Source organism: Porites lutea, chromosome 12 (assembly GCF_958299795.1).
Source record: "Porites lutea chromosome 12, jaPorLute2.1, whole genome shotgun sequence".
NCBI classification, from domain to species: domain Eukaryota; kingdom Metazoa; phylum Cnidaria; class Anthozoa; order Scleractinia; family Poritidae; genus Porites; species Porites lutea.
The window spans coordinates 22,262,955-22,276,587 of record NC_133212.1 but is presented as its reverse complement, the minus strand read 5'-3'; the positions used below and the strand labels follow the sequence as shown (position 1 = coordinate 22,276,587).

Here is a 13,633-nt window from a genome sequence, read left to right as displayed (position 1 = left end):
GGTCTGATGGCTACCAAACGGTGTCGTCGTGTTGAGTTCTTCACCCGAAAATGAAAACTTACTACAAGCACAAGATGACTTGCTTCAAGCGGTTGTATTAGCATGCAATGGAAACTCTAGGAAATCTCTCACGAGATGCAGAAAGGTATTAAAGGTCGCTTGCTTGTAATTTTGACCTAGAAGACGTGAGAAATGCGTGGCTAGCTGAAGCCGTTTTCGTCATGTCTTAAAAAGTGAATTGAACATACAGCACACCACGTTTTTCTTCTTCTCCGGTGGTTTCCTTATGTGGCTATCACAACGACCCTTGTCTCCAAAAAAACACTCTTAAGAATTAGTTTACCCCAAACGAATATTTTTATATACACTTGAGCTCATGTCTGTTCCTTGTTGATCTTTAAACCCTGCTGATGTAGATGCGATGACAATATATAATTGTACTTGACAAGAATTATATGCCCTTAAGATCTGAATTTAAGTTGCATTAAGTCAAATTATTGTAAATCAAAACTTTTCTTGTGAAAGTGAAAGAAGTAGCTTCAAATCTGTACCTTGCATATTTTAGCAACTTTATTATTGCTCACCTAATAGATAGAAAATCCGTGCATTGCAGTCAGATAATTAAACATTTCCCCGTGAATTCAGTTTCAGTGCATTTCCACTTTATTTCCGCTTACGGAAATGCACTTAATTCTAGCTACTTTTTAGTTTTTAATTTAGCTTCTTTCTCTCATTAGAAGATATACTCTAAGCCAAGTTCTCCATTTTTCCAGAATCTGTCGCATGTAAATGAGGAAATACCACTTAATTTTTATCAACATCATAGTTATCCACTTTGTACCCTCTTTATGCAGTGTAATTAGGGGGGAAACATGCGTGAAAAATAATCCCTTACTAGAGTCAGTAAGGCCTGTATACACAAGTGGGCAAGTTGCGGACAAAATTAATTTTGAGTAAAATGTTGTGACAGTAGAATTGTGTCCTTGTCAGAGAATTTTGTTTCTTTTTTTAAGAGTGATAGTGTCAGTAAAGGGGACCTGTGATTGCCCCAGTAACCTGTCTTCACTCTGTGTACTTTATTGTAACATGAACTTTGTTGTTTCGGGTGTTAAATTAAGTCTTGAAAACTTGTCATGCCAGTGAATACAAACCAGTATAAAACAGCCCTGTATATAGCGGTCACCATGTATATTACGGTCACGGCACCTTCCCAAAATTTTCAGTTGCCTTATATTTTCTGCAAAGTTTACCTGTATATAGCAGTCACCCTGTATATAACAGTCACCTTGTCACAGGGTGCAAAGAAAATCATTTTTACAGCTTGCCATTTGGGCAGGCTGAAGCTAGCACTTACTAGCCCAGACGTCATTTCAACTAGCCCCAAAAACTTTTTGTTCTTCTGTTATTCAAATTCCTCATAAAACATCACTTACACGTCAGGCAAGTTAAAAACAGAATTCACTAGCCCAATAGCAAAATCCACTAGCCCCGGGCTATCTGACAGTACTTTCTTTGCACGCTGTTGTCATTTCTTAAGGGTGGTTGTTGTACACGGGTTTGACTGTAATTTACTCTCTCTTTGTGAAACGAGTGCAAAAACCCCATGCAGGGCTGTCTCTAAGTGCTGGATGCCTGGGAATTTCTCCTGGCTACTCTGAGCATAACTCACGGATGCTTTCATGGGACACAAAAGTAGACTGAACCAACAGAACTTTCTTGCTGTTCAACCACCACCTTCTAATTGCATATGCAGTGCACCCTGTAACTTGAAATGGTAGTGACAGCCCTGCAGATGTTTAAAAGAACTGATTACCACAGAAAAGCTTGGAGAGTGTATTTTTTAACAGTGTGATGCTTCTTCTTTGTAGTGAAAGAGCAGCAAAGTTTTATGAACAAGCTCTCCTGTTGGTTGATTGTTGTAGGATCCCAGAGGCCATTAGATTGTTGGAACAGGTTTGTGAAATTCCTGTAGTTCTTATTAAAAATTAATAGAAAATATTCAGGGTAAGGTACATTGTACCAGAAACGAAATACCGGTAAGCGTACCTGTAGTAATTCAGGCTGATTTGCATTCTCTTACATACACTGTACCTTTTACTCAAAACAATTTTTTATTGGTCTCCATGTACTTTTCTTTTTTTTTTCTTTAGGGGCTACATGCACCCATGTTTGGGTTAAAGGGTTTATCATGATCTGTGAGCTGTTATTTACAGCTAAATTCCCAAAGAGGAAGGATTTTAGCCATCAGCATTCTCACTCTCCCCTCTCTTCACTAACAAAGCAAAAATGTATGATTGCAGGAATGTGAGTTTGCTTCTGTGTCCATGGGCTTTATCTGATCGTCTAACCATGATTTATTTTTCAGGCCATTAGAATCAGTCCTGATTCTGAAATCTACAAAGAATCCCTGGCTATTCTTCAAATGAGCTATTTTCCTTCAGAGCAACAGGGTGTTAGCTATGCCAGTGTCGCAAGACCAAAACTGGACGAGGATGATGGACAAGATTATATCTCCTCATATGAGTGGAAGACAGAGACAAGAAAGACCAAAGATAATCCAAATAAGACTTCTTGGTCCTCAACTTTGTCCTCGAGTTGCCATGATGTTGGTCATGAACAATCTAGCATTGAGAATCCTTGGGCATCTTTTGTGAAAAGAAATTCAAGGAGGAAAAAATCTCCCAGAAGTCCAATTGATGGTATTAGTGAAATTGAAATTCCTCCTGTAAGTGACGACTTTTACTCAGGGAGTCCAAGTTACCAAGACAAAGAAAATACTCCTATATCAACTAACAACTCACAGAAAGGCAGGCATACAGATGAGAGGTCTGTGGGACATACACAGGAGCACTGTATTGACGGATCAGCTGATTTTGTGTTCAATAAAGGCAACTGTGCTGAAAATGAATGCACAAACGGTAATGGAAATCTTGATGCAAAATTTATGAAAGAGTTTTGTATGGCACGTGAATCAGCCACTGATGACTGGGACAAATACTACGAGGTTTTGTGTGGTGGAATAGGAGAAAAGGAAACTTGTAGTGACACAGATACTTTATGCCAGAACACCAACAAAGTTCAGGAAAGTTCTGATTGTTTGGATGAAATTGATGAAATGGACAAGGACAAAAGTAGGAGTTACAAAGGAAAGGACCACTTGACTGAGAGGCCTGATTGTAGTTCTGGTAGCAATGTTTGCTCAAAATGTGGACTCTCAAGAGAAAGTGGAAGTCTCTCGTCAAGCGGGACAAAAAACAGAATTCATTTTGTTAATGGGGTTTGTGTTTCTAGCCCAAGTGGACAAACTTGTACTTGTAACAAACAATGCAAAGGTAGTTCACAAAGACAGTCTGCCAAGGATCCGCTTTCGTCTTCACAGCAGGAGTTTTATCATAATCTTCGACAATACTTCAGAAGCAGTAAAGTCAAAACCGGAAAGGCAGCAAAGGAAGTTGAAAATGATGAGAGGAGTTCTGAGTTAAATCAGAAATCTTCTTCAGCTTATAGTTTTGATACAAATGTGTCAACAACCTCTGTAAAGAATGATGAACCTTTCAATGCTAAACCAAAACCCAATGTTGATGAAACTGCACAACATAGTTTAAAAGGTGAATTGAAAAGCGAGCGAAGGAATTCAAGGGAACATGTCAATAATTGCAAAGTTACAGCTGCTGACACTGGCTCTGAGTCCAGGAAGGCGAAAATGTCGCTTGATTCCAATCAAATGAAAGCAGACAAGAAATCATCTGGTAAAGAGAAATTCCAACCTGTAGACAAACAAAAACAAAGAAGTCACAACAAAGTCCCAAGTAAAACCAAAGGATCAACAAAGGCTGAGCACTCAAAGGACAAGGTGGATGGCAAATCAAATGGTGATGACACACAAAGACAGCATTCAAGAGCAAAAGAAGGCATCAAATCAAAGGTTAACTTCAAAAGAGGAGTTGCTGAAGACACCTCCAGACCTGCGCCAGAACCAGAAACCATAAAGAAACCAAATCGGAAACAGAAAGAAAAAAAAACCTCTACAGCAGTGGCTTATTGCACTGGGCTCGTTGAAGCTGTTTATCAAAGAGGTATTTGTAGCATGCAGATTGTACAATGTATACTGCATTTTAGGTATGCTGCTCTTCCAAAGTAGCTCTCTCAATAAAAAGCTAAGTGGGAACCCTGTGTGGGTCACTTGGTTGGGTTAACTGTGTATGTCGTCAGTCACTCTTTAACCCATTCGCTCCCAGAGATTTTGCCGAAAAACGCGTTTTGAAGCTAGTCGAGTGGTTTTCTGCTCACTGTCGTGCTATCAAGAGCCAAAACTTACCACAAACCGCCTTACAGGTCGTACACTTCGCGGCCTTCTGATCCAGATGCAAAATATCAGCTTGCGAAGTTCGGGCATGCGCAGAAAGCAAAATTTCGACATAGTTTTTGGGTTTAAAAGTGACACAGCAGTCTTGACTTTTACTTTTCTCTTTCTCTCCTCCCCTCTTTTTTCACTTTTGTTGCCTCATTTTTTTTTTCTCTTGCTGGGCATTTAGTAGGCTTCATTTGGGTGGGAATACTTTTTAGGAAAGCTTTTAGGATCTTAGGATTAGGTGAAAGGAAAGGTAGGTGGGCAATGGAACAAGATTTTCAGGGAGATTTTCAGGTCAATGTTACATGGTTTTTTGCCTCTTTCTCTGGTTTCCTTGACTGAATTGCGCTCGTTCTGGTATGGTTTGAAAGATCTCTTCACTCTGCACAAGTTAGCGGACAAAGTTGTCCTTGACCTTTAAAACTGATGACGTCACAAAGGGTAGAAAAGATGTGGATCCGCACGGGCAGTTACGGGCGGTTCAGGGGCGAATGGGTTAATGAACTATTTCAATGTATTTGGTGAGGTTTGTGGAGGCTTATGAAAGGCAATTTTCTTCATGTAGGTTTAAAGTTGGCATCAAAGTGTCTCCATGTTTCGAAGTGGATTGCTTATTACGTCCTCTTTCTGGTTTGCTTGATCATCACCTTTATTCTATTCTGGTAAGCAAATCTATCAACCTACAGTCAAACCTTGTGACCACCCAAAATGCAAAGACTGAGTGGTCGCTTACGGGAGGTGGTCATTTACAAGAATCAAACCCGGGGGGTCTCTTCCAAGAAGAGGTCCAGGCACCTCTACTTTGTGGAAAATAATTTATTGCATCCAATGTCTAAGTTACGACATCTGTAGTTCCATGTTGTCATGAACCTTTTTGTATATTCTAAGTAGCATAGTGCACACAGCAAAAATAGAGATCAGCGAAGGCATCAAGTGGTCACTTACTATAGGTCAAAAACAATGGAAAATGATTAACCGTCAAGCCCAAAAAGTGGTCACAGTCGCTTACAGGAGGTGGTCATTTACTAGAGGTTCCAACTGTAAGACTTTGACTTGGAAAATTTTGGTGTTTTGGTTTAGTGATCACTTACGAGAGGTGGTCTTATATGACGGTTTGACTGTATTTTGATGTTACTGTGTTAGGCCAATGCAGGGGTTTCAATAAGCACCGACGACTGACGGAACGTGTCAGCTACACTTCTCAAAGAAGTCGGCTACTTTTTCCCCCAAAGAAGAAGCAACTAGTTTGAATAATGTCATGGACAAAAATATAATTTGTTCTTGCGGAAATGTATCGAACTTAGTATAATTATCATTTGTTCATTGCTTGCAGGAGTTAATAATTGTGGGCTAATAAATCAGAATTTGACTAAAACCCAAATCTTCTTGAATGGAAAACACGCTCTTTTATACTCAGTTTAGTCCCCTAAATGCTGGAAACTGCTTATTAGGGCTTTGCAATTTTAAAATTTTTGGAGGAAGCATGCCCCCAGACACCCCTTGAAAACATGGACTGTTGATACAGTCGGTTACTCGAGTCAAATCTGCTGGCTACTTCAAATTTTATTGAAACCCCTGCCAATGGTAAGGGTCCAGGCAAGCTAGGGGTCTTGTAACTAAATCGTAAACTAAGATTAGAAAACTATAGTAAGAGCTGCTTGTTCAGAAAGGACAATCTGAAATTCAACTCTTTATCAAGCATCAAAGGTTCCTTATTTTGTAAGGAATAGTGACTTGGATATCGACAAGTGAGTGATGTACATGTAAACTTTGTTATTTTATCTTCTCAGTATTTGGTATTCTGCTTCATGGCTGGTCAGAAAGGTGTTTCACTTTTTGAAAGTGGACAGGTTGTTTGGTGCTGTGAGGAGCAGACTCTCACCTCTGTTCGAGTGGCTTAGGAGGCGCAGAGGAACGCAACAAACAACTGCTACACAAGGACCAACCTATGACTTACCCAAGAATGGTAACTGAGTGTACATTAGTGAGGGCCTGGGATGTGCTTTGTTATTAGGCAAGATCAGTGCTGGCTACTGGCACATTTAAACAACTACTTTTTACATACATGTAACATAGAGAGGGAGGTTTTTGTGAAATATTCATTTTGCTGTATTCAAATACAAAACTAATCCCTACAGCAAATCAGAGCTAAGCTCTAGCAGCACATGGTAGCCCATGCCGCCTTACCTTTGCTCTTGGTCGACTAAACAGTCTTAGCTTTTTTAACAGAAATCCTACTCTAGGCACCCTGGATTTCTCAGGTTTAGAGGATTATGCTCCCTTCAGTTTTTCTAAGAGCAGAGCCTTTCATATTATGATCACTGAAAGTGTCTTCCTTTTTACTATTTTTTATCCAGGGGATGCTGCAATAACACACATGCTACAAAATAAGGATAGTGACCCATACAGGTTTGTGTGTAACAAGCATTTGCCTCAGGGGAAGTGCATGAAGTTTGTATTAAGTGTACATTGAAACTTGTATTAACCACATGCCTCAACCTTCCAATGCTAGTGTCTGGGTTATAGCTTAATTCTGTTTAGTTTTACAGAAAATACATGTGTGCATGAGGGAAAAACATTTGGGACTAATATTATTTATGTTTAGTTGTGTGTGGTGATGGTGATACAGGGTGGCTTGTTTACATGTAGATGAAAGCATTAGCAAAATGGTGTTTACGTGCATGATTAGCATAAGGCGCCATTAAGGCAACAGCATGAAGATGGCAGGAGAGGAGGAGTTTCATGAGAAGCTCAACTTTTTCTTTTGTTTATACGTGTACTTGTGTTGTGTCATTTACACATAATTATGACAATGACTAATGAGTCTGTTATTCTCTGCATGCACTTAAATTCTTCCATCCCTCCATTTTCCCTCCCATCCATTCTTTCATTGCCATTGCCAAAATAAATAAGGTACTTTGAAAAGTGCAAATAATGATTTTATACCAATTGGTGGTTTGTAATATTGCAGTGTCCTTGGAGTACCTAGTGATGCTTCAGATGACGATATTAGAAGACAATATAGGAAACTTGCTGTACTAATACACCCAGACAAGGTATGGGACACTTTCATCAGTGGTCTTGATTATTGTGGTAGAATTCTACTACATGTATTTTAAATGATAGACTGAAAGCACAGTTTGGGAAAGGACATCATCAGCAACTCTTCTTGGACAAGTCAAGTTTTGGTATGAAAGAATTATGGTTGGAGACATGTGAGGTTGAGGAGATCCTCGATCAGAAATCTAAGACCTTATGGAAAAAAATGAAACCTAAAGACACAAGCACACAATAATGATGTGGCTTTGTGGATGATCAGAAATGCTTCCCAGTTATTGAGATTGCCAAGCCTTTGCTCAAGTGTTGTGTTGCTGTTGCTGCTGTTTTTCTACAACTGGGTGGTGACAGACCATAATAATATTACGTCACAGTGCTTCAAAGCTGAGGAAGAACTAAATGGCAGTGAATTGCATGCTTCAAATTCCTACTTTCAAAATTTATCCAGCTTTTGAACATGTCACCATGCAACAGAACTACCATGAAAATTAATGATTACCAGCAATGTTAATCTTACTTTTTTTCTTAGAACCCACATGGTCAAGCTGATGAAGCATTCAAGATTCTTGCCAATGCTTTTGACATTCTTAGTGATGCAGTAAGTGCCCAAAACAGAACCTACATGCAGATTAATTTTGTTTTGCTAGAATAGAACAAAAGAATAGGAAGGAGAAGTCGTTATATCACATTACCATGGTAGCAAAATTTTTGGATGACAACAAACCAAAAATTCTCTTAAAAAAGTAAATTCGCATTGTTTTAAACTTCCTCGATCTTATTCAATTGCATTTAATTTGTCAAATGCTAGTGACATTTTCTGGGTTGAATCCAAAAGGACTATATCTGAGTTTAGAAAAAGGAAAAGAAAAAACTTTTGTGTTGTGTTCACCTACTCCGTAAAGCGGGCGCATGAAATTAGGAAGTTTCATGTCACATTCGTGCAACGATGGTAAAAAATGTGCAAAAAAAGCGTGATGCACGTTCAAAGTGTTGTTGTTTTACTGATAAAACCTTATTGCTTTTTTTGCTATTCTCGTTGCCGTCACCGTCATTGTTGCCTAAGTTCCCTTTTGTTGTCTTCCAAAAACTTTTGCTACCATGGTAACTCTTGCCGTCGCTGTTGTTGTTGCCTAAGCTCCCTTTTGTTGTCCTCCAAAAAAATTTGCCGCCATGGTAACGTGACGTCACACTTTTCTCCATTAAATATTACATAAAAATACTGTGAAAGAGAGGAGTGTATTTATTTCAGTCACATTATTGGATTTCATCCATGCCTCAAAAGTTAAAACTGTGCACTAACTACATCGCACTATATGAAAAAGTACTGCACCCAATTATTCAAAAGGTGGATTTGTTGGATGGATAGCACCATCCAACATTTCAACATTTAAAGCCTGGTGATGTTTTATTTGAATAGTCACAACCATAGGATTTTCTTGATGGACACATCAGTTGTGATTACATACACTTCACTGCGTATTGTTTGTTAACATTACACTTGTAATAATTTACAATGTATGTTTAAAACAGGATAAACGCAGAGATTATGACAGAGAAATGGCGTGGAAGAGGAGAGAGGAGGAATGGGCAAGTGCCAGTAGAAAGGTGATTTTAACCTTATAACAACAGTATCCCTTACTATTCGCCATTGTGGCACTGCCTATAATACACCTTCTTTCCCCTCCAACATTTTGCAAAACTATTGTTTCCAGTTTCTTGTGGGCGTGACAGTGATCCTAACACAAACTGAAAACTATGATTAAGGGGAATGCAAAAGTAGCAATTCCCCCCTCCCCCCACCCCCAGATGTGATACCAGTCCAATACAGCGCTGGAAAAGAGTTTACTACTGGCTCAAATTCCCCCAGAAAACAGAGACATCGGGTAATTTTCATGGTGCAGTTTAGTAACACTGTAATATATTCCTTGTAGGAGGGAAGTTCTGGCCATCCTACCAGTCCTGAACAATTTTTTGCTGATCTTGGAAAGAAGATGCAAGAGGTATGATACTGTGATAGATCACGCAACTTTTCCAGGTGTAGATTGATCAATATGTTCCTGACAGTTAAGTTAGTATATTACGTAAAACTTAAGTTTGTCCAAAATGTATGAATATTTTGCACCTCCAGTGAAAAGATTTTCAGTCAATTGGTGATGGGGGAATTATCCTTGTAACGATCAAGGAAGACAACTCCAGTGGCAATAATTACAGTGTGAAGCAAATTTCTCTCGCGGAACAACCAATCAGAAGTACTACCCAGATCTGGGTAGTAACACGTCATCAGTATGGAATTTTTGCACTCGTTTCTCAGACGTCATTTCGCGATGAAACCAGTGATGGTGTCAAGAAATGTCGACTGATTTCCCAGAGTATAATTTTTTCTCTAGGGATTGTCGAGCAAGCAAAATACGCGAGCGTGCACCCCTGGAAAATGAGGGACTGCTCATAGTCTCACACCTATTTCTTAACGGAGTGACGAATAGAGCCTGTTCCAGGTGGTCAGATAGTGGATTATGGCGCGAAGTCAGCGAGCGGGAAAAAAATAAGGGAGAGGAGAGGGAGAGGGAGAGAGAAGGGAATGCTCGTGAACTCCCTACCCCACCCCTCGGTGTTTTTCCTTTTCACATCTCTTTGCACTGTCCCACAATCTGAACGGCTGTGACAGGCTATGACTAACGCGCATGCTTCATACACACAAGTCTCAGATATCTCTCTTTTTTAACGTAGATGCAAAATTATTTACACTGTAATCAGTGTGATGGAAAACACCGACGCTACAGCACAGACCGGTTTGTTCTGACGGCGCGGTATTGCAGTCGTTGTAACACAAGACATGCTGCGAAAGAGGTAAGGAATCACAATGTTTCAGTATCAACGAACAAATTCTCCTTTCCAAGCTCTATTCATTTCTCATACTGCTGATAAGGAGAAGTTGTTTCTTATCGGCTTGGTTTAAATTTGGCGATCATTTCCTCAATTTTGATGACCTTGATCGTCATAATCTAATTTTATTATTTTGTCTTGGTTTTTTCCAGGGAGATTTGTGGGCGGAAAGCAGTTTTCTTGGTTATAAGATTCACTTCTACGCTTGCATGGAAGGTGAAGTCTATGATGTCACTGACTGGGCAGCGTGCCAGGTACATCTATACACTTAGCAGAAATTCTCAGATTTGTCTTCATTGCACTCTGGGTATCAGAGCTCTTTTCTCGAATACGGTGGTAAGCTTCGGTGTCGGTCACAGGCCGACTCATCTTAAGCCACGAGAAAAACTTGCGAAATCGGAAAGCGCGCGTGATAATTCTCTGGCGCACAGATTTTTAATACCTACACTGGATTGTCCTAAAAGTGCCAAAGGCGTGTTTTAGGGTGCGAGACAGTAGGAACGTCTTATTTTGACCATCTGATGACTGCAAGTAATCATTCTGGGAATGATTCTTTGGAGCCTGTTATTTTAACGAGGGATTCTTTTTGTGGTCCTCTTAAATGGTGTTCAATCAAAAATTACAGTTATACAACACAACTGGGTACGGCATCCTCGTTTTAGAGTTTCTCTTCGATTCTTGCTCTGAACTGGCCAATCACAACAGAGGCAAAGAATCCGTTGGACCAATCAGAATTTCAAACGTTTAGCGCGGGAAAAAACGCGGGCGAGCAATTTACGATTGGTTGGTTTCTTATTGGTTAAAAGTGGCGGGAAATCAAAGCAAACGCGAAATTTCCTTTTGAAACAATTCTGAAAACTAAGTGCTTAAGGAAAGATCTGTTGTTTGCAGGGTCTCGGCAATTATCGATTGGAGGCCAATCCTCATACGGTTCACCTAAAACTCAAGACTCGACAATCCTCTCCTGGCGGCTTTAACTCAAGGTAGGTTCGTTTATCTTATATGTAAATTGCTCTTTAGAGGGTTTCAATTGGATGGTGGCATTTACGGTTAATGTTTAGTATTTTTCGCATTTCTACGGCTAAAGGTGAATTTCAGTCTCACCGTTACGGTTAACAGACATCTGACGGACAAAAAAGTTGTTTTGAGAAAAAGTCAAAAGTTTTTTTTGGTCTAGGCTTCTAAGAGCCTTTTCAAAATGGTAAACACAGGTTGAAATAGTGTCCATCAGCCACGAGTTCATTCATTTTTTTTCAAGCGCTATTGAAACTTTCTCCTTGACTAGTGGCCTTAAAATCTTTTACGGTTAACTTTCTTTTACGACTAGAGGAGGCGTGTGGTGCCTAGCGGTTAACACCTCGAACTCCGGACCTGGGGGTCCAGGGTTCAAGCCTCGCCCGTCACGTTGTTTCCTTAGACAAGGAACTTCACTCCACTTTGTCCCTCTTCACCAAGGTGAATAAATGGGTACCGGCGACATACTGCCTGGGGGGTAACCCTGCGATGGACTAGCATCCCATCCAGCGGGGAGTAGCAATACTCCTAGGCATGCTTAATGCTAATGACACCGGGATAAACTTCTACCGTTTGGGCCTTTGGCTTGTGTGTGCCCTTACCTTTTTTTTTCCCCTTCTTATTACGACTAACGATTAAACAATTTCGTTTCTTACGTCTAACGACTAAAATTTTTACTCTTTTACGGCCGACTGTTGACGCTACTGTGACCCTCTGTTAGTCTCTAGCATTCATTTGTTGTGTAAGAACATGAAACTCAAAGCTTCCCCAAATTCTACCCATTTTTTGTTGTATTATTCTCCATCTATTCAGATTTTACCTTGTAAAATGGTTTTTGTTTGCTGCTTTTTTACAGGTCAGAAGAAGAAGATTTTGAAAATTTCATGCGTGCATTTTTCGGTCAGTTTAACCCGCCTAGGGAAGAACGAAACCAAGGATCAAATAAGCAGCCCAAGAAACGCAAGAGAAAGAAGCGCTAACTAACAGCTGATAGGTCCTACATAGACCGCTTGTGTTGTGTAAAAGCCGTCAGAGCTAACGTGTGACCTTTTTTGTGCTAAGGGTTTCTGATCGTATATTCTTCTTCGAAGTAGTCTTCGGTTGAGTAAGGGTCCACAGACTCAAAAGTTAGTACCGCCTTGTACCGTATAATAAGCAATACCACGGGAAAGTGATGCTCAGTAGCTGCTCTTTGTTGGTCACTGTTAGGATTAGGTTTCTAAGAGTGGTAATACTGCAGGATTCTTGGGTTAGAACTACCTTGAAGAGTACGATAAGTAGACTCCTGGACGAAAAACTACAGTGTAACCATTCAAGGGATCATTTTCCAGAGGGTTAAGTTTTCTTTTCTCGCTCTTCATAAGGGAAGGGCTTGTTTAACCTTAAGTTAGACAATGAGCAGTTTTCTCGATCTTCGTTCGTCCCCTTTTTTCTTTTTTTCGAAAAAGAAAAAGGCCACGCGCGCGACTGCTGCTGACACCCTCGCTGCTCGCGTGCGTACCACCCCGACCAACTTCGAAGAGAGTAAGGGATAGAAAAAAATGAAAAAGAAAAAAAAAGAAACTGCTTTATATCAAAATTCAATTCGTAACCTGTAGGGTTACAGTTCTTAAAAAAACATTTAGTGTTGTGAAAAAAGAAACCGTGCTAAGGATTGGTAGATTACAAATATCAAGTGAAGACTCTTGTTCAGTCTGTTTGGGGGTTGATTAGGGAATATATCTTTAAGAATGTCAGCCGATATAATATTAAGTGCATACGTGGTGAGGTTTATATAGAATTAATACTTAAAGCATAATTGTTTAAGAATAAAATATATATTTTCTTGTTGAGACAACACGAGTCGGTATAAGTAAGGTTTTCTAACGCCATTATATACAAATATTACTTTCATTGGTCGCTGTTGAGTTATTAATATTTAAATAAAATGGATATTTTTCTGTATTGGTGTCCAGGCCCTATTGTTTACGCACCATCAGGGATGGGAAGAGAGGTACCCTGGGTGCCAGAGGCTTTTCATGCGCGGTTTCCGCTCGTGTCAGTTCGGCCTTCGGCCGAACACGTTTCGGCCTGCGGCCGACAAAACGAAGCTCCCCGTCGCACGCGAGAAAAAAACCTCTGGTACCCAGGGTAGAAGAGAGGTGACTTGCACTCAATACTTCAATCCTCAAAATAGTTTCTATATATATCACCTGTGAGCATAGGTTTCTCTCTTGCATGGTTTCTAGCGTACACGAAGTCGTTTGCGTCGCTTGTTTGTCGCGTAATTGACAAACCAAATACCGTAAAATCCCGAAAATAAGCCATTCCATTTATAAGCCCCTCCAA

At 40.0% G+C, this 13,633-nt stretch overlaps 1 protein-coding gene across 1 annotated transcript; it reads left to right on the top strand.

Annotated features, from left to right (window-relative positions):
• Positions 1 to 12: 12 nt before the first annotated feature.
• Positions 13 to 13,249, top strand: LOC140954100 (uncharacterized). The gene is made up of 14 exons (XM_073403502.1): positions 13 to 145; positions 1,869 to 1,953; positions 2,366 to 4,076; positions 4,917 to 5,013; positions 6,142 to 6,317; positions 6,709 to 6,760; positions 7,323 to 7,407; positions 7,938 to 8,006; positions 8,939 to 9,013; positions 9,340 to 9,408; positions 10,136 to 10,255; positions 10,444 to 10,545; positions 11,183 to 11,274; positions 12,162 to 13,249. Exons 1-14 carry the CDS (start codon positions 108 to 110, stop codon positions 12,283 to 12,285), a joined length of 2,895 nt encoding a protein of 964 aa, XP_073259603.1. The 5' UTR covers positions 13 to 107; the 3' UTR covers positions 12,286 to 13,249.
• The last annotated feature ends 384 nt before the right edge of the window (positions 13,250 to 13,633 follow it).

Bases quoted from the DNA above. Each gene is read 5' to 3' on its own strand.
- LOC140954100 (XM_073403502.1), top strand. From the start codon at position 108: ATGGAAACTCTAGGAAATCTCTCACGAGATGCAGAAAG. The intron at 5,014-6,141 runs GTAAGCAAATCT...TTATCTTCTCAG, and splicing joins ATCACCTTTATTCTATTCTG to TATTTGGTATTCTGCTTCAT. The intron at 6,761-7,322 runs GTTTGTGTGTAA...GTAATATTGCAG, and splicing joins AAGGATAGTGACCCATACAG to TGTCCTTGGAGTACCTAGTG.